This window comes from Centruroides vittatus, unplaced genomic scaffold (assembly GCF_030686945.1).
Source record: "Centruroides vittatus isolate TY-2023 unplaced genomic scaffold, ASM3068694v2 contig_436, whole genome shotgun sequence".
Lineage (NCBI taxonomy): Eukaryota > Metazoa > Arthropoda > Arachnida > Scorpiones > Buthidae > Centruroides > Centruroides vittatus.
The window spans coordinates 2065150-2088734 of record NW_027122237.1 but is presented as its reverse complement, the minus strand read 5'-3'; the positions used below and the strand labels follow the sequence as shown (position 1 = coordinate 2088734).

At 35.8% G+C, this 23585-nt stretch overlaps 3 protein-coding genes across 4 annotated transcripts in view; all 3 read left to right on the top strand.

Annotated features, from left to right (window-relative positions):
* Positions 1-23585, top strand: part of mah (mahogany) — a 353681-nt gene that overhangs the window by 102578 nt on the left and 227518 nt on the right. The gene's annotated exons all lie outside the window — the stretch shown is intronic.
* Positions 435-9553, top strand: LOC136976958 (uncharacterized). 2 transcript variants are annotated; one of them, XM_067272360.1, is made up of 3 exons: positions 435-499; positions 594-720; positions 8318-9553. In XM_067272360.1, exon 3 carries the CDS (start codon positions 8334-8336, stop codon positions 9312-9314), a length of 981 nt encoding a protein of 326 aa, XP_067128461.1. In that variant the 5' UTR covers positions 435-499; positions 594-720; positions 8318-8333; the 3' UTR covers positions 9315-9553. The 2 variants fall into 2 exon arrangements, with proteins under 2 accessions (XP_067128461.1, XP_067128462.1); XM_067272361.1 differs by lacking the exons at positions 435-499; positions 594-720 and adding an exon at positions 3947-4053.
* LOC136976984 (uncharacterized) lies at positions 14669-16982 on the top strand. Its single transcript, XM_067272383.1, has 2 exons — positions 14669-15030; positions 15832-16982. The coding sequence occupies exon 2, from the start codon at positions 15900-15902 to the stop codon at positions 16821-16823; it is 924 nt and encodes a 307-aa protein (XP_067128484.1). The 5' UTR covers positions 14669-15030; positions 15832-15899; the 3' UTR covers positions 16824-16982.

The following is a 23585-nucleotide window of genomic DNA, read 5'->3' as shown; positions in this document are numbered from 1 at the left end:
TGGCAGTTTGCCCGTGCGTTGCGTTTTGGCAAAGCCACGCGTGGGCAATCTTCCGAGACTTTCTACGAGAAAGTGGCCCCTAATTAGGTGTTAGGCCTAATTTAAGACAATTTTAACGGTAATTCGGTATCGGAGATTTTTCCAGGGTGAATCTTCCGAATATGTCGGGCCCCGTCCTTCGCCATTCGGGCCCTCGTTGTGGGCCTAGTCGAATCCGCAGTACATTTTACTAAAAGGCCTTAGTGCCCGTAGGGCAGAAAGCGTTTTTTATAAAAGGAAAAACCCGAAACAGTGTACAAAAATTTTTACAACTATTTAAAAATTGCTTAACGACGAATGCGAGTCAAGTATATAATACACATTGTTATATGTTGTGTTTATTTAGCGACAGATGGCAGTTTATTCTAGTCATTCGAATCCATAGATTATTTCGCATCCGCGAATTTTCCTGGAAATATTCATTTATACATCGTAACAGTCGGATAGCCGAAGCACCGAAGTATATACACTTAAGTTATTGGTTAGAATAAAATTTATGCATTATTTTATTGGTGAAAATGTATATTTATTTACAAAATAACTTGTTTGTTTAGAATAAATTCAGAACTTGGACGGGAATAAAAATGTCCTTGAGAATAACCGGACTCACTGGTCTGAACTGAAACGTAAACTAGAAGAGATTTCTCACAAAAATATCGTCGAAGGTCAGATTAACTAAAAGTAAGTTTACCTTTTCTCGCTTTTAGATTTAAAAAACGATAAGTTGCGAGGATATAAAATAATAATAAATTCGTCCGATGTATAACGTATTTTTCGAACTGATTACTTGTTAATTTTTTAGATCAATTCATAAAAGGAATGCCCCTGGGCTCATTGCCGACGTTTTCTTAAAGTTTATAGTTATAATAATAGTCTACTAATAAAAAGCTAGCGATTTATCGTTACTCCATCGTTACAGCGATTCGTCAATCCATAACCGACTCTTTACTCATTATTAATTAATAATCGTAGTTCTTTTACATTTTAAAAATTAATTCTCACTCGCTAATGTTATTAATTATTACGAATTCGTACATCTTCGTCAATTAATTACTGACATTTTTTGAACGAGAAACAGGAATAATCTGGGGATAATTTTTTCAATTCAAAAAGTTACTCCGGATTACTTCCAGATTTTCTTATAGTTAATACGAGATATCATTTTGAGTACATTATATATTTTGAATTTATTGCCGTTGTAAAATGACCCGGACTTTTAAAACAAATGCTACAACTTCATTTTTCGTATTGACTTAAAGTAATGAGGTGCGATAGAAATAAAGATTTCTGTAATAATTAAAAAATATTTTTAAAAATTCTTCTTACGCCAGGGGCAATAAGAGCTTTTTTGTCATACCCGTTACGAATTCGGCCCGATCCATAATTGAAGCGGCCGAGTGGTGGCTTCGCCGGTGGCCCGGTGGTTTAACGAACAATGGTAGTGGTCGCGGGTTTGCGCCCGGCCGACGAGATGGCCGAGTGGAGTTTTCCTTCGCGTTTGAAACGGCTAAACAGAGGTCACTTTCCCCGTAGAGATTTCCCGGTGACTCGTAGGGCCACAGCTTTTCTCGACTGTGTGGTATTCGAATTAACAAAGCAGATTTCCTGCGCATCGTGGGTTCGGCCGGGCCCACTAATAAGGAAGACGTACGTATCCCGGCCACTGACGAATATTTCCAAGAATCCAATAAGATACATCAATTGATAACTGATATATTTTTAGAATTCGTGCATCTTCATTATTAATTATCGTTTCGAATTTTTGGTGTTTTTTAAAAATTATCATGAATTCCAGCAACTCAAAAAATATTTTAATGTATATAACCATTTTATTATTTAAAGAAATTTATAAAAGCCGTCGCTATACTTATCCTTCGTACGAAGATGCGATGAGCCAATTAAATATATTTTCCTGTTAAAGTACAGTGTATTATTTTGTACGTAGTTACGACGTAAGCTCTAATTATAAACTTGGAGATATTTCGTAATTTGATAACCTGCCATAAACGTTCATAATATTTGTCATTGTTGTAGACTCGTGTACGATAATATTTGTCATTGTTGTAGACTCGTGTACGAGTATTTTTTTTTAACTCTTTCCGTCCTGTGGTCACTAAGAGGGCCTCTTATAGAAGGCCCATCGTGGGTTCGGCCAGGCCCACAATGGGGCGACCGAGTGGTGATGGACGGGGCCCGACACATTCGAACGGACCACCCCCGAAAAATTTCTGGGGATTATTCGACCCGTTCGGATTCGATCCCGGGTCCCCCAGAGCGGTAGGCTGCACCTCGACCGCTCGGCCATCCGGCCACTCGTATACGACTAGATTTACGTAAGAAAATGTTATTTGATGCGGTTTGAGTTTTTAATTTATTACAAAATCGTGACTAGTTATTAGGGAAATTACTATAGTTTCATCCGATTACGTGTCCATATCTTATATAATTAATTTTAACTTTTTAATTATAAAAATTGATACGTAATTGAAATAAAATTGTAATAATTTAGTGTAAATCTTAATCAATTTGTTTTATATTATTTATGTAAAGACGAAGTTGTTACCGAAAACAAGGAAATTAATTTCTAAAAATTATTTATAAATATAAGCTAAATTAATTACGCAGCTTGGCTGTCGGCGGACAAGTTTACTTTTATTACATTTAAATGTTAATGAAATAAAACTCTGTATTTGTAATTTTGTTTAATTAATGTTTAATGGAAAAGAAACGTATATATACTGTAAAACCTGTCCAAAACAGAACCCGAATAAAAGGAAAGCCTGTTTAAATAGAAACAATTTTTCGGAACAGAGCGATTTTTAATGTTAAGAAACATCTGTAACCCGCAAACTGGAAAAATTTTCGGTATCGGACGGTTCCGGTTTACACAGGTTTTACTGTATCCCCGTTAATGCCACGAGCCGTGTTAAGCACTTTCGAGACTGCTGGTTCAATTTCTTTAAAGGCATTATACATACATAAAATAAAGCACTAGTAACGAGCAATTGATGAGATCTGTAAGGAAGCGAGGCCCCCCGAACACGGCAGGGTTTAATATGGCCCCGAAAATTTGTTCTAAGTGGATATCCGGCAGGCTTAGGACCGAAAGTAATTCGGACTTCTGGATTTTCCGGTTTTCTGGACACGGGCTAAATACGTATTTAACATATAAAATAAACGGTAGAAAGTAAAGAACGAATTAATATTTAACAGTTTACGAATTACTACACTTCTAAAGCGGAATTCGTTTGATTATTATTAATTCTCTTAAAATGTAGAATACCGTGTACAGTGTAATATTTTGAATGAAAATTAAACGAAGAAATGTAAAGATCTTAAAATACAGAACATCACCACAGCCAGGGGCGCGTTATATATCTTCACGGGACCCAGGTAAATTAGGGAGCCCCATATACGGTATTCGACATTTTTGAAGGGAAAGATTTTCTTATAAAAGATTGGGGTCCCTTGTTGGTGGGAGTCCCGGGAAATTGCCTTTTGTGTTCGTAGGATAACGCGCCACCGACTACAGTACTAGAGCCCGCCAAATTCAAAAATAGAAGGATTTCCGGAAGCCCGATATTCGGCAGTCAAATTTAAAATAGTTTTTATATTCCCTCTTCTTAAGCATTACTCACCAACTTTTTAAAAGTACCGTAATGCTATTCTAGCTTATCGCAAACAAAATAATAACAATTACTAAAGTCGTGTAGGACGACTCGAGTCACTGGTTATCGTAATGGGTTTTACCATGGCTTTGCAAGCGTCTTCGAATAATTTTAATGAATAAACAAGAAGGAACCTAAGCTAATTAACATAAACCCACCTATCACTCGAAGGGTTCTTAGTAGAAAAACAAGTTTCTCTAGTAAGACGATGAGTCGCTACAGTGACTCAGTTCTTTCGAAGAAATCGCTAGCAGCGAATCATTCTTATTTGTTTACAAATGGATGTGTCAAATAAAATAAATCCGCTTCGTTTATCGATAACCATTTAAGAATAATTTAATTGCCGGTAAGTTGTTCGTTTATTTTCTACGTTTGTATCATTTTCATTCGGGATTAGTTTTTACAATGTTATATGTATAGCAAATTACGGATTTCCTGGTATTCGTAATGCTTCTTCCATTTATGAATTTTAGTGTTTTATCGCTCCAGCATTTTAAATTTAAAAATAAATAATAATACTTCTGCTAATTCGGGGAACACTTTTTACGGTTCGTGTCCTCTAAATAATAAATCAATAATATAATCGGCTCCCGAGGCTTTTAGATGTCAAGATTTCAATGTACAGCGCACTCTCTATTAAATAATGTAATCGGCAGCTTAATAATGGGATTATCGTATCGCCGATTTTAAATTAAGCTTTAATACGAAACCAATTAAGTATATCGAATGTATTTAAAGTGTCTCGCTAGTTTTTATATTAACAGTAGCGATTTTAAGCGTGGGTAACGTAAACTTTTTCCTACGACCTCTCGCGTTACAGGCTTCGATCACGAATAATTAAGTGCCGACTCTCGATCTAGTACAAGCTAAAAATGTTACACCTCGAACGGTGGTAAGTGTTGCGTGATAGGACTTTACATTATGTACAATTATATAGAAGGCCGGGCAGTCCACTCTTGCCTAAGGCTTCGCGCAGCCTAACATCACTAAACAAACAAAATTCATTTAATAAAACAATTTTCTTTGACTATTTTTCTCGATTTATTCTCTCGTTATCTTCCATTTTTATTTCAAATACTTAAGAATAATTTTCTTATCTAATTAAAACGTCGACGATAACGCTTTAGAGGTAATCTATTTGGTGAATTAGCGAGAAAAAGTTTTTATTTTTGATAGGTTTAGTGACTATTCGAAAACGAATTTCGATTATTAATAACTAAGAGGAACTAGAAGAGTCATAATACTTATTATTATTATTTTATTCCAGCGAGTTGTCTCATTTACGCATTCGCGATTTAAAGAAGTAGAATCGATAAATGGTACATACTTATATTTAGAAAGACTCCCCGCCAAGACTTCGTACGAAGGTTATTTGAAATAATAAAAACTAAATTGTTATCGCTTTTATATCTCACGTTTTATTCATTTCCTTCGTTATCCTTCGAAAATTAAATAGAAAATTTTCTATATAACCCCGGGCGTTATTTAAACATTCAAAAAGGTCGGAGGAGTAGGCTAACGGGAAAGTACTGTCACTCGGATTCTAACGACATTCTCGATTGTTTGGATTTTCGTTACCTAAGAAAATTTTCTGTAATTTTTTAAGGACTTACACAATTTAAAATTTCAATTAAATATAAATTTTATTGTCCGAAACACGGGAAGTTCTACAACAAACAATTTCAGATAATTTGTCTCATTAAATTCCTTAGAAACGTCGAGACGATTTGCCCCCCGATCGTTAGAAAACGAATTGTCGCAATTAAAATCGCACGATCGTCATCTCGCGACGCGCATTTGATACGAAAATGAACGTACTCGGATCCGTCGGAATTTCTTCGTATTTTTTGCCCGTATCTAAACACCGGTTGTCGGTTCCACTTACACCGGTGACAAGTTCTCTCCTCGTTTAGACTTCTTATCCGCGTTTATCCGAACAAATGCCTGGTATTTTCTCCAACTCGTATTCGGATGGCTTTATTATTTTGCTCCGATACGTCTTTCGATAGGCGTGTACAATAATTGCGCGTCTGCCGAATTTCTGGCGTACGTCGGTCACTCCGCCCGGTAGATAATCATTTATTTTCTACGTTAATAACCGAGTATAACTACTCTTCCACTTATTTTTTCCCGGAGTCTCGCGCCTTCTTTACATATTCAATAAATTCATTTTTTACAATGTTTGTAATCGAGTTTCGATCGAAACCCGTTTACTCGTATCGAAAAGCCTTAAATATTACTCGCAACCGCTCGGAGATTACGAACCGCCGGTTAATAAATTGTCCCGCGATAAAACAAATATAATAAAATAATAATCTGTATTTAATTAGCCTTAAAATTACTTACGTATCGATATATTTCATTCACCAATTTATCATCGATTAATGGATCGAGGTTCCAACTCGACGATCGATATTTCAATTCCAATACGACGATAATCGTTGGCGTAGGTACCGCATGCCTCTTAGATTTATATAAAATTCGAGCCAAGAAAACTCCTACGGACTTAGGCAGGCGGTTAGATCGGCGTCCAATTTATAGCCGACGCGCTGTCGCTCTTCTAGTACAATAAAACGGAAGGTGGTCGAGTTATTCGAAGGCGATTCCAATATTAGATAATTTAACAAGAAAATCGGCTTAAAGAGAAATATAGGCCTACTGGCGAACTTATTCAATATTATAGCGTTACATTATTCTCTTAATATTTTCGGCGTTTTGTTCGAGAATCGTCTGGAACGGAAGGCGAGATTGCGCATCAAACCCCGAATTTCTGGATATTTAAGCGTTTAACGATAACATAAACTAATTTCTAACAGTAAAATGAATTAGCAATGGATATTTTTAAGTTATCCCTAGGTATTAAAAATAATTTCGCGTCAAATTTAACATGGCCGAGTCGAATTATTCTTCGATCGTGTCGCTGTCGATAGTCGATAGTGGTTTCTCTTATCTAAAATATTTATTATTATATTTTCTACGAATATATTAATATTTTACTTTCTTTCGCAACCAAACTCGATGTTATCCGTATATATTTTCTTAGATTTTCCTTCTTAAAGCTATATATTTACGCCATCCTCTGGAAATTATTACTTCCGTGTTAGGAAATAATTTCTGGAAAATTTTATAGAAACTAAGTACTGGGATTTGCAAAGATAGGCCTACATTGACTCGGGCGACGATCGTCCGATTATGGCGCCATAATAATAATAATAATAATAATAGATGTTTACGAACTTTCCGGCATTCGAATAGAACCGATATTATCGCGCGGCATTGTCGATCCGATTCGAAGTTTAATAAAAACAATTTACGCCAATAAATTAGCAATTACTAACGATAAAAGTATATTTAAAACATTAAGTTAAATATTCAATTTTTTTGAAATTTCAAGTATTTGATTTATTAGACAAAATAATTTATAATTTATTATTTAATTCGAATAATTTTAAGAAAATACAAGTATTATTTAACTCGTGTTACCGGCGAGTTAACTAATAATTATTCTTCGTTTAGAGAGTCTAAAACATCGAATTAGGTCATTCCTTTGTTGTAAGGTGTAACAATTTGGTTCGTTGCACCCGTGCATTTTTATTTCTCGATCGTTATTTTATTTTATAGCTACCAATTACAGATATTTTCAAAGTGATACAACTCGTAAAAGAAATAATAAAAAACCATCCGTACTCGTTGCTGCTAAATATTCCTAATTATCGATCCTTCCAAGTATTTTTTTTTTCAAAGAAAATTTTCTCGGGGAAACGAAAACATCCGAAATCTTAAATCAATAAGTTTATAAATGATTTATTTATCTGTAGATATTTCGGGGATTTTTTTAATTTTGCAATCACTTCTTTAATTAAATATTCGTGTAATGTATCTATCGTACGTTCCGACGAATATCGATAAGATCGGTAAATATTCGATATCCGACTGGTACAATGCGGCCACACCCTTATTTAACTAAAATAAAATACGACGTATCTTTATAAAGAATTATCGTTATATCTGCAAATACATTTTAAGCTTAATTTATTCGATCGGTAAACTTCTAATTAAAGTATTGGCGTGTTTCTGTAAAGAATATTGTATAAGAAATTCGGTTTTTTCTCGCGTAATAACAATTTATCATCGTAAACTCTCTAGAGCAGGGGTGGCCAACGAGTCGATCGTCAAACCAATTTTGGTCGATCGCTAGCGATGTCTCGACTTAATGTATTATATTTGTAACCGAACGCAACTATATGCATGCAGTTATGACTCGACTCGTAAGCAGTGAGTGCACTTCGTACTGAAACAGTGTATAGTATTTCACACTTTTCCCTCCCCACTTGGACTATGCCTACGACGACGAGTCGATCGCGACACATTTTTACGATAAAAAGTAGATCTTACGTGCACAAAAGTTGGCCACCCCTGCTCTAGAGAACGAGATTATAACTCGATAATAGTATAAGAGTAAGAGTAAATTAAAACGCTCTTATATTAACTTTATACTTTTACGATAAAGAATGGTAATAATGGATATTTCTCGGTAAAAATCGAAACTGTTTATAATTTTCTAATTTTTTTAAAATATAATTATAATTTCGTTCTATTTCTTTTAACAGATACCATAAATTAGAGATGGAATTGTGGAAGTCGATCGTCTTGGCTTCGGTTCTAACAGGAATTTCTCGGGGAAGAACGGTTTCTTACGAAGAATTGGTTTCCTTGAGAGCCGATTGCGATCCGATCGATAAATGCAACACCACTAAAGAAAACCTGCAAGTGCCGTCGAGAAGTTGTCGATGCGACGATTCGTGCGCCTTCTACGGAGATTGTTGCCTAGACGCTCCGAATCGTCGAGCTATGGAAATGACCAAGACTCGTAACACTTGCTTAAAGAAAAACAACTTTCAGGGTTATTTCGCAGTATCGAACTGCAAAAGAAATTGGAGAGACTTAGAAACGAGAAGAAAATGCGAAATTCCGAATGCCGAAGATCCGTACACGTTGATACCGGTTATGAGTCGGAGAAGTAAAATCACCTACAGAAACCGTTACTGCGCCAGCTGCAACGACGATAACCGAGATTTAGAATTTTGGAAAATCGGCGTAACCTGCTCGCAATCGGACACAAATTCGAGTTACGATTTTCAGAACGATCTCGTATACGATTCTCGCTTGAGAACGTGGGGTTTGAGAACACCGGAGCAAACGTTTGTAAGGTGTAACTTGAACCCCGTTCCGCCCGAAAATACGCAGCACTTGAGGTCTTGTTATTCGGACACGATATCCACTTGTCCTCCTAACTGGAAGGACGGTTTTATTAGAGAAAAATGCGAATCTTATACGGCTGTCATTTTGGCCGATCACAAAACTAAAAAGTACAGAAACGTCCATTGCGCCATTTGCAACGGAGTCGGTGTGATGGATTTGGATTGCTTGCATCTTTTTAGCAGAGCTCAAATCGGCGGCACACCGAACATCGTTTGCCTCTTTAGTGTCGGCAATTGCACCTGCGAAAACAAAGTTCACGATAAAGCTTTCGGGAAATGTCGCGAGCTCACTTGCGGTTTGCCTTTTCTCGAGCTTAGAGACGGTAAATGCGTTCGAAAATCGTAAGAAGCGCAATTTTAAATCGTCGTATCTCGGTTTTAACAACGAATTAAAACTTGGACCCGAGTTTCTCACCGGTCGAAACGAGTGAGCTTACGCATGGCTTTAAAATGCTTCTAAATATATACATATTATGTACGTACGTCACTTTAAATCTGTCCTATCGAACTGTAACGTTTTATGTTATGGTTTTTATGTATTCTTTATAATGGAATTTTCGAAAGTAAATATTTTTAAACCGGCAATGATAATTTCGTATTAATTATTAAACGAAATAAATGCGTATAAATCTACAGCAGACTTTTCCAATATTAACAAATTACGCTGACATTTTTAAAAAATTTCCACGCGAGATTCTTAAATTACGAGTTGGTCGTCGGCTGTAATTAGCCACTACGGCGGTGATGGTCAAAGTGGGCGTGGGCGCTACCGCTACCGCCTTCTCGGGGGAGGTAGGAGACTCGAGAGGTTTTGAAACAAATATATATTTATTTATTTATCGGCGCGTATACTCGTATATATAACCAATATCCAGTAAAAGGGGGTTGGCATTGCGCAAGATGTATAAGACGACAGAAAAAGGGAAAAACGATTGTCCAGCGCTTTGCCTCTGTCGTCTTAACCGTTTTCTTTCCAAATTATCTTCTTTTCTTATCTCAACCTTCTTATTCTTTCGGCACATTCTGCTCGACTCCATCCGTTCTCTTTTATTTTCTCCACGATATTTCTATCCATTCGTTTCTTTTTCTGTCTCTCGTTGTAATTTCTAGCATTATTAAAATTATTATTTAGAAAATATAACTTTAATTTAAACTTGTTTAACGTAAAGCGCATACATTAATTAAATCGCGATTTACTTTTGGGCCATCCGTCCCGTATACGTACGTATAGGGAAGGTCACCAAAGTCGGACTCCCGATTCTTTCACCGTAATAACTTTAAATATCTCTGTAATCCAAAAATTATCGGTAGACCAATCTCGCAGCGATATCGTTGGCAAATTGATTTTATTTAGAATTACATCGTACGCGTTTCGAGTCGGTCTAATGTATTCCAACCCCTCTTCGGCGAATATACGTCGGTGAAAGTTACGACAATATTTATATAGGAGGGAGGGCAAACCTTCCTCGCATCGACTGGTATCGGATTAAAATTGTTTTCACCGCACTCTAAAACATCTAATAATTAAATAAGCCGACCAACAAACGTATAGGTGCATTTCCAAAGCACAAATTACTTGACAAATTAACAACACTATTAGTTCACGTATACTTCGTCGAAAAAATCGTAATAATATCTATAACTAAAATTGTTTTTTTAATACGAAAAAATTGCTCGATGATTTGTTCAATAACTCGCTTCCGTAGAAGCGATTATAAAGTTTTTGTAAAGAGCATTTTTGAAAGTAGCAAACGGCGCCAAAGACGACTGTCTGGAAAAAGTCCTCCAAATTCGGATCCTCGAATATAAATGGAATTTTACGAGAAAATAAAAATAAAAAACAGAACAAATTATGGCAAAAAAATGATTTATCGAAGCGTTTTTGCGCGTCGAGGTGTGAAAAACGTTTATTCGCAACAAATCCCTCTGCCCCCGAACATTTTACGCGGACCCGAGCGATGCGATGTACCGTACACATCCCGTCCACACTTAACCGCGGCGATCCGACGGCCGCCGTAAAACTGCACGCAGCATTTTCGGCACGAAAACCATATTAAAGTAGTTTTTGCAACCCGAAATATTTTTACCGATTCTACCATTCTATCTTATCTCTCGTAACTCGTACGGCACTCGGGCTTCGGAACAACGTAGCGTCGTTAATTATTGTATGTCGGAAACGGTTAACAAAGCGCGTAATATTTTAATTTTATTCTACAACTATATATAAGTAACGAGGAACGAACTCTTACCCGTTTACGAGTAAAGTGACGACGCCACGACGTCACGTTTCGACAATTTCGTGGATAGAAAGAACGAAAATCCATACAGTTTGGACAGAGGAGAAACCGGAACCGAAGTATATACCGTACTCCACTTAACTCTAGTTTGCAACATTTCTTTCGCGAAATAAGCCGCGATCCTACTTAGAAGCGGGGGTTCGGTTTGGCGCTTAGCCTCTACATACGTACATGCATTCGATTCAATTTTTATTCTCTAATTTTCTTCGTGAAAATTTATTGCGACGGACAGAATATTATATACGTAGACGCGATATAATTATCATAATGGCGCGTTACGATTTCGGGGTGCCAATACAAAACACGTTTTAGAGCTCCCACCCCTTAAGCGTACCGCGTAAGATAAATGTATTTTTAAACGGATAATATTTGGATAAATAGTCACATTTAGTATTAACCTTCATTTTTTCTCTATTATAACAACAATAGAATAAAAAATAATAAAAAAAAAAACTGGTTTGGTCTGGCAGAATTGGGGGCCCTAGGCAAATATTTTTACGGTCTACGTTACAACGTATCCTCGAACGGCCATTTTGATATTATATAAAACATTTTCTTAGCAATTTTATGTCGAATATCGCGTTTTAATCGCATAATTTCCCGTTTTAAATCGGGGTTTACGTCGGCGAATTACTCGTAATTCTCGTATCTTTTATTAAATTATTAAATACAGTAAATTCTAAAAATATATCGCAGTTAAAGTAGCGATTCTTAACTCGAGGAACGCGAGGTAGTTTGTAGAAGACAAATTATAGAAAACACGATAAACTTAATTAACGTAACTTTATATTTATTAAAATTATATATTTTAAAGCCATTTTAAAGAAATTATTTTGGACGAGGACGGAAAGAGGAGTTTTAGATTGTAATAAAACTTAGAAAAACTCTTGTAAATTATTTTTAAATCGAATATTAATCCCGAAAAAGATTTATTTTAGAAAACGTATTTTGACACCGTAAACCTATCGACAGTTTATTCCATTTTAAATTATCCACCGTAGTGGATTGGATAAACACCGAACGCGGGTTCACACCCGACCGAGTATTTCGAGGAAGGTCCCGCCACGCGTTTTTCGCGTAAAACCTAAACGGAGGTCAATTTCTTCCCTCTCGGCAGATGTCCCACGCGTTGCCTCGTCACCTTCCATCGAATCGAATCACTTTAATGAGAAAATAACTATAACTTATAACTAAAAATTAAGTAAAAAATTTTTAATAAAAGATCTTAAAATTCGGCAATTGTATTTAAATATTTTGGGACAAATCAACGATGCGAGAAGCCGGGCAAATTTCTTTATTGCAACCGAATGTCGCAATAACCAAATTTGCCGGCCGAATTTGCCCGCTGGCGTGGGTCAATAACTTACATCAGAAATTTCATTCCTCGTTGCAACTAAATGTTGCAATAACGAATAAAAATAGACGAATTTATAAAATATAATAAGAAATATTCGTAATTTACTTATTTTTATGAATTTTTCTACGGTGGCGAATAAAATTTGAAAAGCTTATCGCAGTATACGATTTGAGAGTGGAGGAAATCCGGAGAAGAGGAAGACGAACAGGATGCCGTTGGAAGTGATAAAAAGAAAGAATTTATAATCCATTTTTATGTAGAAAAAGAACTCGAGGTATATTTTCGGTACGATATAATTTCAAAAATCTAGTAACCAGTCGCTTAACTTTCCCGGCAACATTTAAAACCGCGTACGGGGCCATCCGTCACGATACTTTATTTTAAGAAACTTTCGATATTTTACTCGGTCGTTCGTCGGTGTTTAATATTTGATTCAAAACTGACAGTTAAATCGGAAAAACAAAACTTTCGTTAAAATTCACCCGTAGTAGTAATTTTTTCTGTTTTTGTTAATTAATTAACTTTTAATATTATTTTTAATTACTATAAAAAGGAAAAAGCTTCATTTTGAGAGTAGGGACGAGTTATATTTTTTTAAACGTAAATGCTAATAACGAGTAAAATCGTCATTAAGTCCGAACCTACGCGAAATACGAGACGCGACCCTCTTACTTCCCCACCCCTTCGACCTTTAACTACCGAAATTTCGTAGTATCGATCCCCCTAATACACAAAGTTCCCTACAAAATTTCAGAAATTTTCGACAAAAAGCGCGGAGTTAAGCTTCGAAGAGGGTGAACGAAATTACGCTCCCCAAACACATACCGACATCCGTACGTACAGAAATTATCCCCGAACGTTTTTCGAGTTCCCCGAGTCCAAAAATATAAAAATCTTAGAGGTGGGTCATTACTTTTCCTCTATTACGTATAACGGAGCCGGGAAAATAAAAATGGACCGAGTGTCGAAAGAAAGATAAAATAAAATTTAAAAAAATAATTTGAAAGGTAAGTGATACCCCTTAATCGCAAAAAAGTAATTAAAAATTAGTTTATTCCACAATTATCCTATTTATTCTATATACATTCGTTTTTGCCAATGCGAACTCGTAAACGTACGGTACGATAAACGTAAAATTTCATCGTATTTAATGATTTTATTAACAAAAATTTTCAAAAATAAACGACTAATAATAATTTAGTTCCGATCTATTTCTACTTTTACGCGTATTCTCGGTGCAGGGTCGACCGGGTCTTCGGCCGATCTTAAGATTTTCGGGGCTAAAATAAACAGAAACGTTCGTTTTATTCGTTTATTTTTACGGCCATCGCGCGTAAGCGGAACACGACTAACGCCCGGTGCTAACTTTCGGTTTACGCCTAACCCTAATTTACTCGGTACAATTTACGCGAAATGATTCGTTTTTGCAATATCCGGCGATTAGTTGCTCGAATGCGGACTAAATTCTCGATCCAATTTCAGTTTAATTAATTAATTATTGTTTAACTCGGCTTCTTACTTCGATTCTGTTAATATTTGCTATCGTCTTTAATATTAATTAACGTATAGTACTGTATTATTTAAAAGCTAAATCATCGAGCGATATTAAGATAGGTGGCGAAACACAAAAGGAGGAAAATTCTAAAAATCCTTCTTTCCTGTTTATAACTTTGCCTTTATTCGACGCGTTTCATTATTCCACTTGGCCACGTCGGCATCTATTAAGGATTTGCCTAATTATATCGATAAATTAAAACATCCGAGTAGCTTTTTACGCGGTATATTTACTATATTTTTCTTTACGAGAACGAAGTAGGATCGTGTATTTACTTAATTTGCATAATCTCCAGTATATAAAGGCTCGAAATCTACCTTCCGTTTCTACAAAATTCCTTACACCGAGGAAAGTAGCCGATACGTGAATTATCTAACACGAAAAGTAACTAATTAAAGCGGTAATTAATCGAATTTATTCCGTTTTTTTTTTGTTTGTTTAGAAATGCATTCGTTCGTTCGTATTTTCACCGGGTCGTTCTCGTAGTCTCGTGGCTATAACGATACGAAGGAAGGAGTTATTTAACTCGTATTTTATAAGAGGAAGAAAGGGAGATTTAGACTAAGTTTATACGACGTATCTCGTAGCAATTCGTAAAATTTATTGAGATACTCGTCCTTGAGAACTTCGCGATTGTCTGCGAGTGCATCGCGGCCGTTCTGGGCGTGAAGGACGGTGTGTATAATTAGAAAACGGTCGCTAGATTGGTCATTGTTTTTTTCCCCTTTATAAAAGTATCCAATAGAGATAAAGTTATTAAAAAAACAGAAAATTCTTCGAAATCCGTGGATATCCTTTCAAAGAACAGAATCGGCATTGTTATTCGTGAGTTATACATCAGGTAAGTTTCCGACTTTCCGATATTCGTGATAAATCGATGTACCGTAGACGAGCTGGGAATCGTCGTCACCTTTGTTCTTCTTCTTCGGATATCGCGGATTTCGTAATTTAAAATGGTCGAATGCCTATCGTTTCCGAATTTAATGGCTTATATCTTCGTAATTAAACTAAATCGAATCGTTTCCGATTATCCGAGAAATCGTAATTTCCTAATGCAAATCTTTAAATGCCACCCACCCGCGCAAAACACTAATAAGAATATAATTCTTTATTATTATTAAAATATAAGCTTATTTTTATCGTTTAATTCTCTAGAATTTGCTTTGTTTTATAAGTTTTAGTCTAAAAATTGCAAAAAAATGTAAAAATATATAATGATCATTATATATTTTTATATATGTAATTTTACGATGATGGTGGTTTTAGACCTATTGTGAACTACTTTATGAAATTTGTGGATAAAATCTTAAGTGATCGGTAATTGTAGGTCTTGCAGGAAAATGATTCGTCTCGTATCGAAAGAGTTTCCACTCGAACAACCGTCGTTACGGGATTCTTTCTGGCCGAAAACTAACTGAAAAATAGAATTTAAACGACTAAGTTTTCTTTCGTGTTATTTAAATTCCGATTAGCGTGTAAACATTCGATTCCGTAATATTTAAGGTTTTCCTGGTCGAAGGCATTCGCGTTAATTACTCCAAATTTGCTTTAATAATACGATTATTGAACGGCTATCCTTAAAATTTGTTATTCTATAAATTGCAGATAGAAAAATTTTTGAATTTTTTGCAGATAAGTAGTAACGACATGAAACTTATCGTAGCATCGCTCTCGATACTGCTGTTTACGGAAGAGATCGCATGCCGTAGGGAAAAGTATCGAATGTCGTGTTATCCGCTCGATTCTTGCCACGGCTCCGATCGATCTGGTCGTAATCGAAATTGCAAATGCGATACGTATTGCTCCCAATACGGCGACTGCTGTCTAGATGCAAAATTTAAGTACTACGCCGGCAACATCAGCCAACCCAAAATGGAATGCCATAAGACGGGCATTTCTAAAGGTTATTACGTGGTTGCGTCGTGCGACAGATACTGGAAAGATGGCTATATTTTACGAAAATGTCAAGAAAGCGCCGATATAACCGATCCCCTATCGAAAATTCCGGTAACCAGCGGAGTGACCAGCGCAACTTATCGTAATTACTACTGCGCCATTTGTAATTACGATAGTCACGATTTAGATTTTTGGTTAGTGTCTTTACGCTTCTCGACATTGGAAGCTAACGAGAAGGAAACGTTAGTTAATAATTACATAAAAACGCATCTAACTTACAACCCCTACTGTAGAGAATGGGGGGTTTGGCTTTACGGTACTTTCCATATTGGCAAGATGAACATTTATCCACCCGGCGATTACGAAGAAGACGTTTTCAGGACCTGTTTCCCGGACGTTACTTCGCATTGCGCTCCGAACTGGAGGATCGAAGCCATCGAACGCCAATGCCAATCTTACACGGCTGTGGTATTCCGCACCGGAAGTGAAAACGGATACAAGAACGTCCACTGTGCCCTTTGCAATTACGTAAGCACTCATTTGTTAAAGTGTAGCCCTCGGAAATCGGATCCGTCTGTCTATCGCAGAGTGGTTTCTTTGGCTTCTCTACTGGAAATCAAAACTAGCGATTGCGATACCGGGGAATACTACGATCCATTTTTTAAGAAGTGTCGTAACGTCGTTTGCGGCTTTTCTAATCGAATTTTGGTCGGTGGAAAATGTGTACGAATCGGAAGAAAGGGTAAATAATACACTACACCGACGCCGTTACCCTTATTTTTAAGGAAGAATCGTAACGACGAGCTCGCCACTCGTTTCACGTACGCATAAATTCCGTACACATTTAATCAAATTTCGTATTTTAAACTGTAATACGAAAGAAATAAAACAAATTTAATTACTTTTAAATGTGTTGTAATTCTTCAAATTTTCTGAAATTGCGTTAATTAGTATTTTTTAAATACACATTAAATTGGTTAAATTAATTCTCGAATTTTATCTCAATGTAAGCATTAATAAGCGTACTGTACAATCACTCGTTTTATTTTAAATTCCCTCTAAAATCAAGTATCGACATTACGATTTGTTAAATTAGAATACGATACGAGCTAATTCTCGAAATAAAATTAAATAAATCACGATCATACTTTCTTAAAAAATTAAATACAAACGGGTATAATGTTATGTAAAGGATTCTTTGGTATAACCACTTTTTCTCCACTTTTCGACTAGCGGCACCGAGCGGAGACCGTTTCTTGTCTTCGATCTGAAAATAAAAACTTATCGATCGCTTCTCGGGCTACAAATTAAAAAATCGTCTAGGCCTACGCATCTTTCACAAATAAGGCACAATTTTACCGAGGTATAAAAACAAAACGTCGTACGGCATTGTCGTACGACGTGTTATAAAGTACTACGATACGGTCACAGTTTATGACTGTACTTTACGTATAGTTTATATGTAACCGTACCAGTTTATTACGACATCGTGTGGTGTAGTTATAAAAAGCGATATAAACCATTTCGATCCGAAATGGATGGCTAAATAAAGGTAACAAAAGAGTTAATTAAAGGCCCGGTCTCTGTTCGACGAGGATTTTCCTAGATTTTTACGAAATTTTATATGATAATTGACGCGACTTTTCGATCCAATCGTCGTCAAATTGACGAGAGAATATTATTAAATTAGTTTCTTAAAACTATCTCGAAAACTGCAGTGTCGACTTTTGTGAAGACGATTAGAAAATCAAAAAAGAACGGACGGATAGATTATTACAATACATAAACGAATGGCTGTCGTAGAAAATAATAAAGAAAAAGTTAAAAAATACCTTATTTTTGGTCGAGGAAACCTCAGTATCGAGGAAATTCCTAAGTTTTCGAGATTTTTATCGAACCTTTATGGACGGACACAAAGGAAAACCAATAACTTAAACGCTTTTTTATTACTCGAACATAGTTTCTATCCTATAATATTCTTACAGAATTTTTAAATACGTCGCACGATTTCGCTTAAAATAAAACACTTAAACACAATTCAAACGTATTTACAATTATTATAAACTATAAAGATACATTTAAAGTTTTATAATAAAAACTTTGTTTTAAGGTTAAAACTTATATCGATATATTTAAAAAGAATTCTTAGAGTAAACAATACTCAAATATTGAAATAAAATACACACATACGGGCCTATATATATGTATTTTTTATATTAACGATCCTTTATTATAGGTTAGGTACTTAAATTGCTTCTTTAAAAGACTTTAAAATAGCCCTCGAGCGTAATGTTGTTCGACCGTCGATGGCTATTAAGTCAACGATGACCATCGCGATATAAGCTTATACCGAGAACCACGCGGCACTCGTAATTTCAAAAATTAGTGAATTGCACTCTAAATACGATTAAGTTAACAAAAATAAGCATTACTTATTAATTTAAACAAAAATTAAATAAATAAATGGGACGTAAGAAGCATCGTATATTGCCACAAATTCTAGATAAGAGTAGAATACTTTTCCACAATTGTATGAGGAATTAACGTATAAAAATGTAGCCAGATAATTTAACAATTTAGCTATTTAAGTCTTGTCTTAGAACTAATCTTCCAATTAGTGTAAAATAGTAACTTAATATTTACCTTTCGTCATTATTTTGTCAAGCATTTACAATTGAAATTCTCCTCTTCCCCCGCAATTTTTTCCGGAAACTTTGGCCACTTTCTAAATATTTCTCGTTGAATTCGTTTCCTTTCGTCACCTAGTTATAAACTTAAGACGGCAACTACTTCTGTCTTCTACCGACGACAGCGAATTTATCTCTAAAATCCGGTTCTCTCGCGCGGAAAGGTCAGCAAACTTTGATTCTTTTACGAGCTTAACCCGAGTTTATCGTATTTTTAATCGCGGATGTAATTAAATTAAGCGCAAATTAAGTCCAAATTATAATACTCATTGGATTTTACTGCGTTCATTTGAATAAAAGAAGAAAAAAGTTAAGTGCAGCGTAAGAGCGAGTTAAGTATCGCGTAGTATCCTTCTTAAACGTATAAAAATACTGTTAAATATATTTACTTACGTAGTAAAAAACAGTATTAAATCGTAACGTTATAACTTCGAGGAGACTGAAGAATTTGAATTAGGGGAGCCCGTATACGGTGTTTGGCTTCAGATATTTTTGGGGGGAGTATTTTCTTATAAAAGGTTGGTTTGGGGCCTCTCGTTGGTAGGGCCTTTTTGCCCATAGGATAACGCGCCACTGTATTAAATTACTGTTACGTTTACCGTATTTCACCGAAAATCTAATTTTTGTATACGTCTATCGAATCGAAGTAACTTATAGCAGACTCCTCTGTGGTCCAACTTTCCCATAAAATCAGCATCATAAATCGAGATTATATACCCGAAAAGGTAGTTTTTAATCGCACGATACTAAAGAGAGGTCCAATCAAATATATGGCATCTCGTACAGTTATAATAGAAAATTTATATCGAGCGAGCAGTCACGAAACACGATATACTACACGCATTAAATGCCTACTAAACACGATAGCGTACAAACTACTATAAAATAAACACAAAATCTTTGTACATTTATTCGTATTTGTATTATTTAAGAAATTATCTCTGGATATTCGATCGAACATGGCACAATTATAAAGACTATACTAAAGAGAATTGTTGATGAAAATGAATGGAGTTGAGTCGGAGTTGATTTATATACAATACACTAAATGCGTACATATTATATATATATATATATATATATATATGCTTTATATAATTATATTATATATAATAGTTATATAGAATATATTTCATTACTGTATGTAATATATAACTTTATATACCAGGGATGGGCAAGCGAGAGTTCAGTGGGAGCCGAAATGTAGGTTTTGCGAAATGCGTGGGAGCCGCAGTTCCGCACTGTCGCGGCGGGTAGTATGGTAAGGCGCGCGATTTTATTATATAATATAAAACAAATATTGAACTTTTTTAATAAACATATTTTCATAAAATTATAAAAATAAAATTGTAAAAGTAGTAATAAAAAACAGAAATTAACACTTTCGGCAAGAGCCGCATTTGCCCGTGTCCGTTATATACAATCAAACTTCAATTTAGTGCCACCATTTTTTCGCCTCCTCGTGGCTCAAACGACAAGATTAACGTAGGCCCACGCACAGTTTTGACAGACTAAAATCGCGCGATTCGATGATAGCGACGTGGTTTACGGTACAAAAATCGTATATTTAGTAATTCGCAGATACCGAGGAATTTCCCATTTAATATTTCTGAGAAGACCCGTTCGGGAGTATTGGATGGCGAATTTCCAGCGGCACAATCGGGAGGGCGTTATATCGAGACTCGGTCGTATTTATACAGTATTAACGTTGACAAATTACTCGACGGTATTATACCGAATTAACAGGTACGGCTACGTAAATTTTAGTTTAAAATATAATAATTAATACGTGATCCAGTTATGGAGTAAAAATGTTTATAAAGCAAATTTAAGTAACGAAAAGCGATCGCTCCGCTCCTTAAAGACCGCTTCTACGCGCATCTAATGCAAGAATTAAATTAGATTTGCGCAGAAAATGATTTTATAGAACAGAAGGTGGTTACGAGGATTTATATAGGGCATTAAGTTACTTTTGTACGCTGTTTTTGGAGTGCAGTATACTCCGACGCCGTTCTATCGACGAGAACGATAAATGACATTCTCGTCGAGAGAAATATAATTTTTTGTAGATAAATATTTAAACAGTAAACACGTCCTCGATTTCTAATCGATACTCCGAAACTCGAAGCAAAATGTTCTAATTCCCTCGTACGAAATTCGAATTAAAATTCGAACTCGGTACAATCAATAACGGGAGAAATATAGGCTAGATCGGTTTACTCGGAATTTTTTAAAGCCCCGCGTAGGATACGGGATACCCGGCAGGTATACCCGAACGCGTGGATGGAAGAAAAACCGACACGTTCGAGTATATCGGGACGCGTACCGGGCTTCACCTATAGGCCTAGCATAGATTTTTTTGTTTTTAATCGCCCGCCAAAAATATCTGTTATATTGTTATAATCTATAATTCGGCTATTTTTATATAAGAAACGAATAATTATCGGTATCGTTCCGAGATACGAACTCGATTTCTCTATTCTTTATTTAGTTATAATCCACGCCGCTTTTTTATAATTTATTTTTAATTTACAGCTTAAAGATACGTCGCTTCTAGTTATCGAATAACATATATAATATTTTTGTTACCGCCGTTTCGATAGCTATACTATCGAATGGCGTGCGTAAGACAAATCAATTTTTAACGGCGAATATCGACTTTATTTTATTTTATTTTATTTTTATCTCGGTTAAAGAAGTAATCGGAACGAGGAATTACTTCATCGAGATAAAAACGCGCTCCGTTTAAAATTAATTTAAATACAATTAAATTACATCGAGTGTAATAACCAATTAAAGAAAAGGAAGACAAAAGATCCAGTTAAGACTTTAAGTAAACCGGACATAAAATAATTATCGAGTGAACGTCGTTTAATAAAGGCGAGGTCGGCGGAGTCGTCTAACACGAGCCTGGAAAATATTTGTCCAACATTAAAGGTCTTACTGCCGGTCCGAGTCGAGTCGACTCCGAGCCTCCGAGATAATTAGAAATTCGATGTTAAGAGGAGCGTCCAGTTAGGCGATTACGCCGTCCGAGTCTCGTTCCAATTATATTTATCTATCGAAATCGGACACGTAGGTGTATAATCCGACGTCTTTTTAACATTTTATAAATAAAATCGATCCGATCGAAAGAAGGTCGCGGTATATTTTTCCAGCGTAAATTAAGATTAGATTTAGATACTTTTGTTTGGCGGGTCGTGTACGGACTAACCGTAATTACTTTAGCCGTAGAAATTCGGTTACGTCGTACTAATTGGTGGCGATGTAAAAGTTACTCGGTAAAATACGAGCCATCGCTTTTGCAATGTATGGAACTATCGCGGCAAATAACTAATCGTATATCTCCACGCAAAATGTCTTGGCAATAGGTGGGTTTCGATGCAAAAGTATACTCTACGCATTCCTCGTATGCAAAATAATTTCGATTTACGAGCGAATTTAACAAAACGTATCGTAAATTTGATGGCATTCGATTATAAAGTCTTCCACATCGTATCGTAAAGTACCGAAACTTCTACGGTATATCTATATCGTTTTTAAAAAATGACTTGGGCTAATAACGCCTTCGAGCGATCGAAATAATTAAAGGTTAGAGTCTACATTTCGTGACATTAACTAATCGCAATTTCGACCCGGCTATTTTTTAAAAACGAAGAATTATTAATTACCGACGATAAATTAGCCGGAGGATAAAAATTTTGCAAAAATAACTTACGGAAAAGTCGTTTTAAATGCTTAAAACGCATTAAGAGTAATATAAACACGTACGTAATAATAAAAAAAAGAATTTTACGTTCTCGATTGGTTTCGTGGTTAATTGCGATTTACGCAATGCGGTAGTTTGACAATTGGACGGCCGCGACAAACGATTTAAAAGCGACGATTCGCTTTGTTTAGAAAAAAACGATTGCCCAAAGCCAAGATTTCGTCAGAAAAGAAAACAAATAACCCTATCGTAAAGGCTAAGCAATTGCGCCTTTAGCTTTTTCTCACGCTCCTTCTCTATACTTTTTCGTCGATTTTTTCCGATAGAGGAACCGTCGTCGGTATTTATAAATTTATTATAAAGTTTATCTCTATTTCCTTCGACTAAATAAATAAAAAATATATATCTGGAAACGAATGGCGATAAATCTAAAGTGCGTGACCTCCGTCAAACCGGAATTGTATATTTACAAGTTTAGAGGGGATGTCGAAAGTAAGAAGAATATAAGAAATGACTTGTATATGTATATACAGGCTTCCGATATATACGGGTTCTTTCGGGTTACCTAGACTCGGACTCGCATTTGATTCGATACTCCGTAAATCCGAATGCAAATTCTGTACGTTAATGATCGTTACTGTTGGCTATCATCTATATTATCGTTGGCTATTTTTACTTCTTCTAATTCTCGTTTACCTTCGTTAGTTCGTCGTTTAGTGTCACCGTCGCGTTACAATTGTGTCGTAGACGTAGCTACGATCTTTAATAATTTATAAGCGTGCTTCTGTTTTAGTCGGGCATTTTATAATAAACTGCTTTGTTTTCGTCGTCTACGTCTTTCGTAAGCGCGGCCGAACAATGCGGAGTCGGTTTATTGCCGTAGACCCGAATGATTGCGACGGATTTGCATCCTACTTTTGCCGATTTGATAAACCATTCGGTGGTCTCCCGCTTATTTTCTATTGTTTCTTCGTAATTTTCCTTTTGTGGATTTCGAGTAAAATTTGTGTTTTTGTGTATACGCTTTTTACTTTCCCCGCTCTGCTATATAACGGAGGGAAAGTATGGCCATCGGTCGATAATGACCCTCCCGGATGCCCGACCTTTCGGACTCGG

Excerpts from the sequence above, each read along its gene's own strand:
- LOC136976958 (XM_067272360.1), top strand. The coding sequence starts at position 8,334 with ATGGAATTGTGGAAGTCGATCGTCTTGGCTTCGGTTCTAACAGGAATT.
- LOC136976984 (XM_067272383.1), top strand. The coding sequence starts at position 15,900 with ATGTCGTGTTATCCGCTCGATTCTTGCCACGGCTCCGATCGATCTGGT.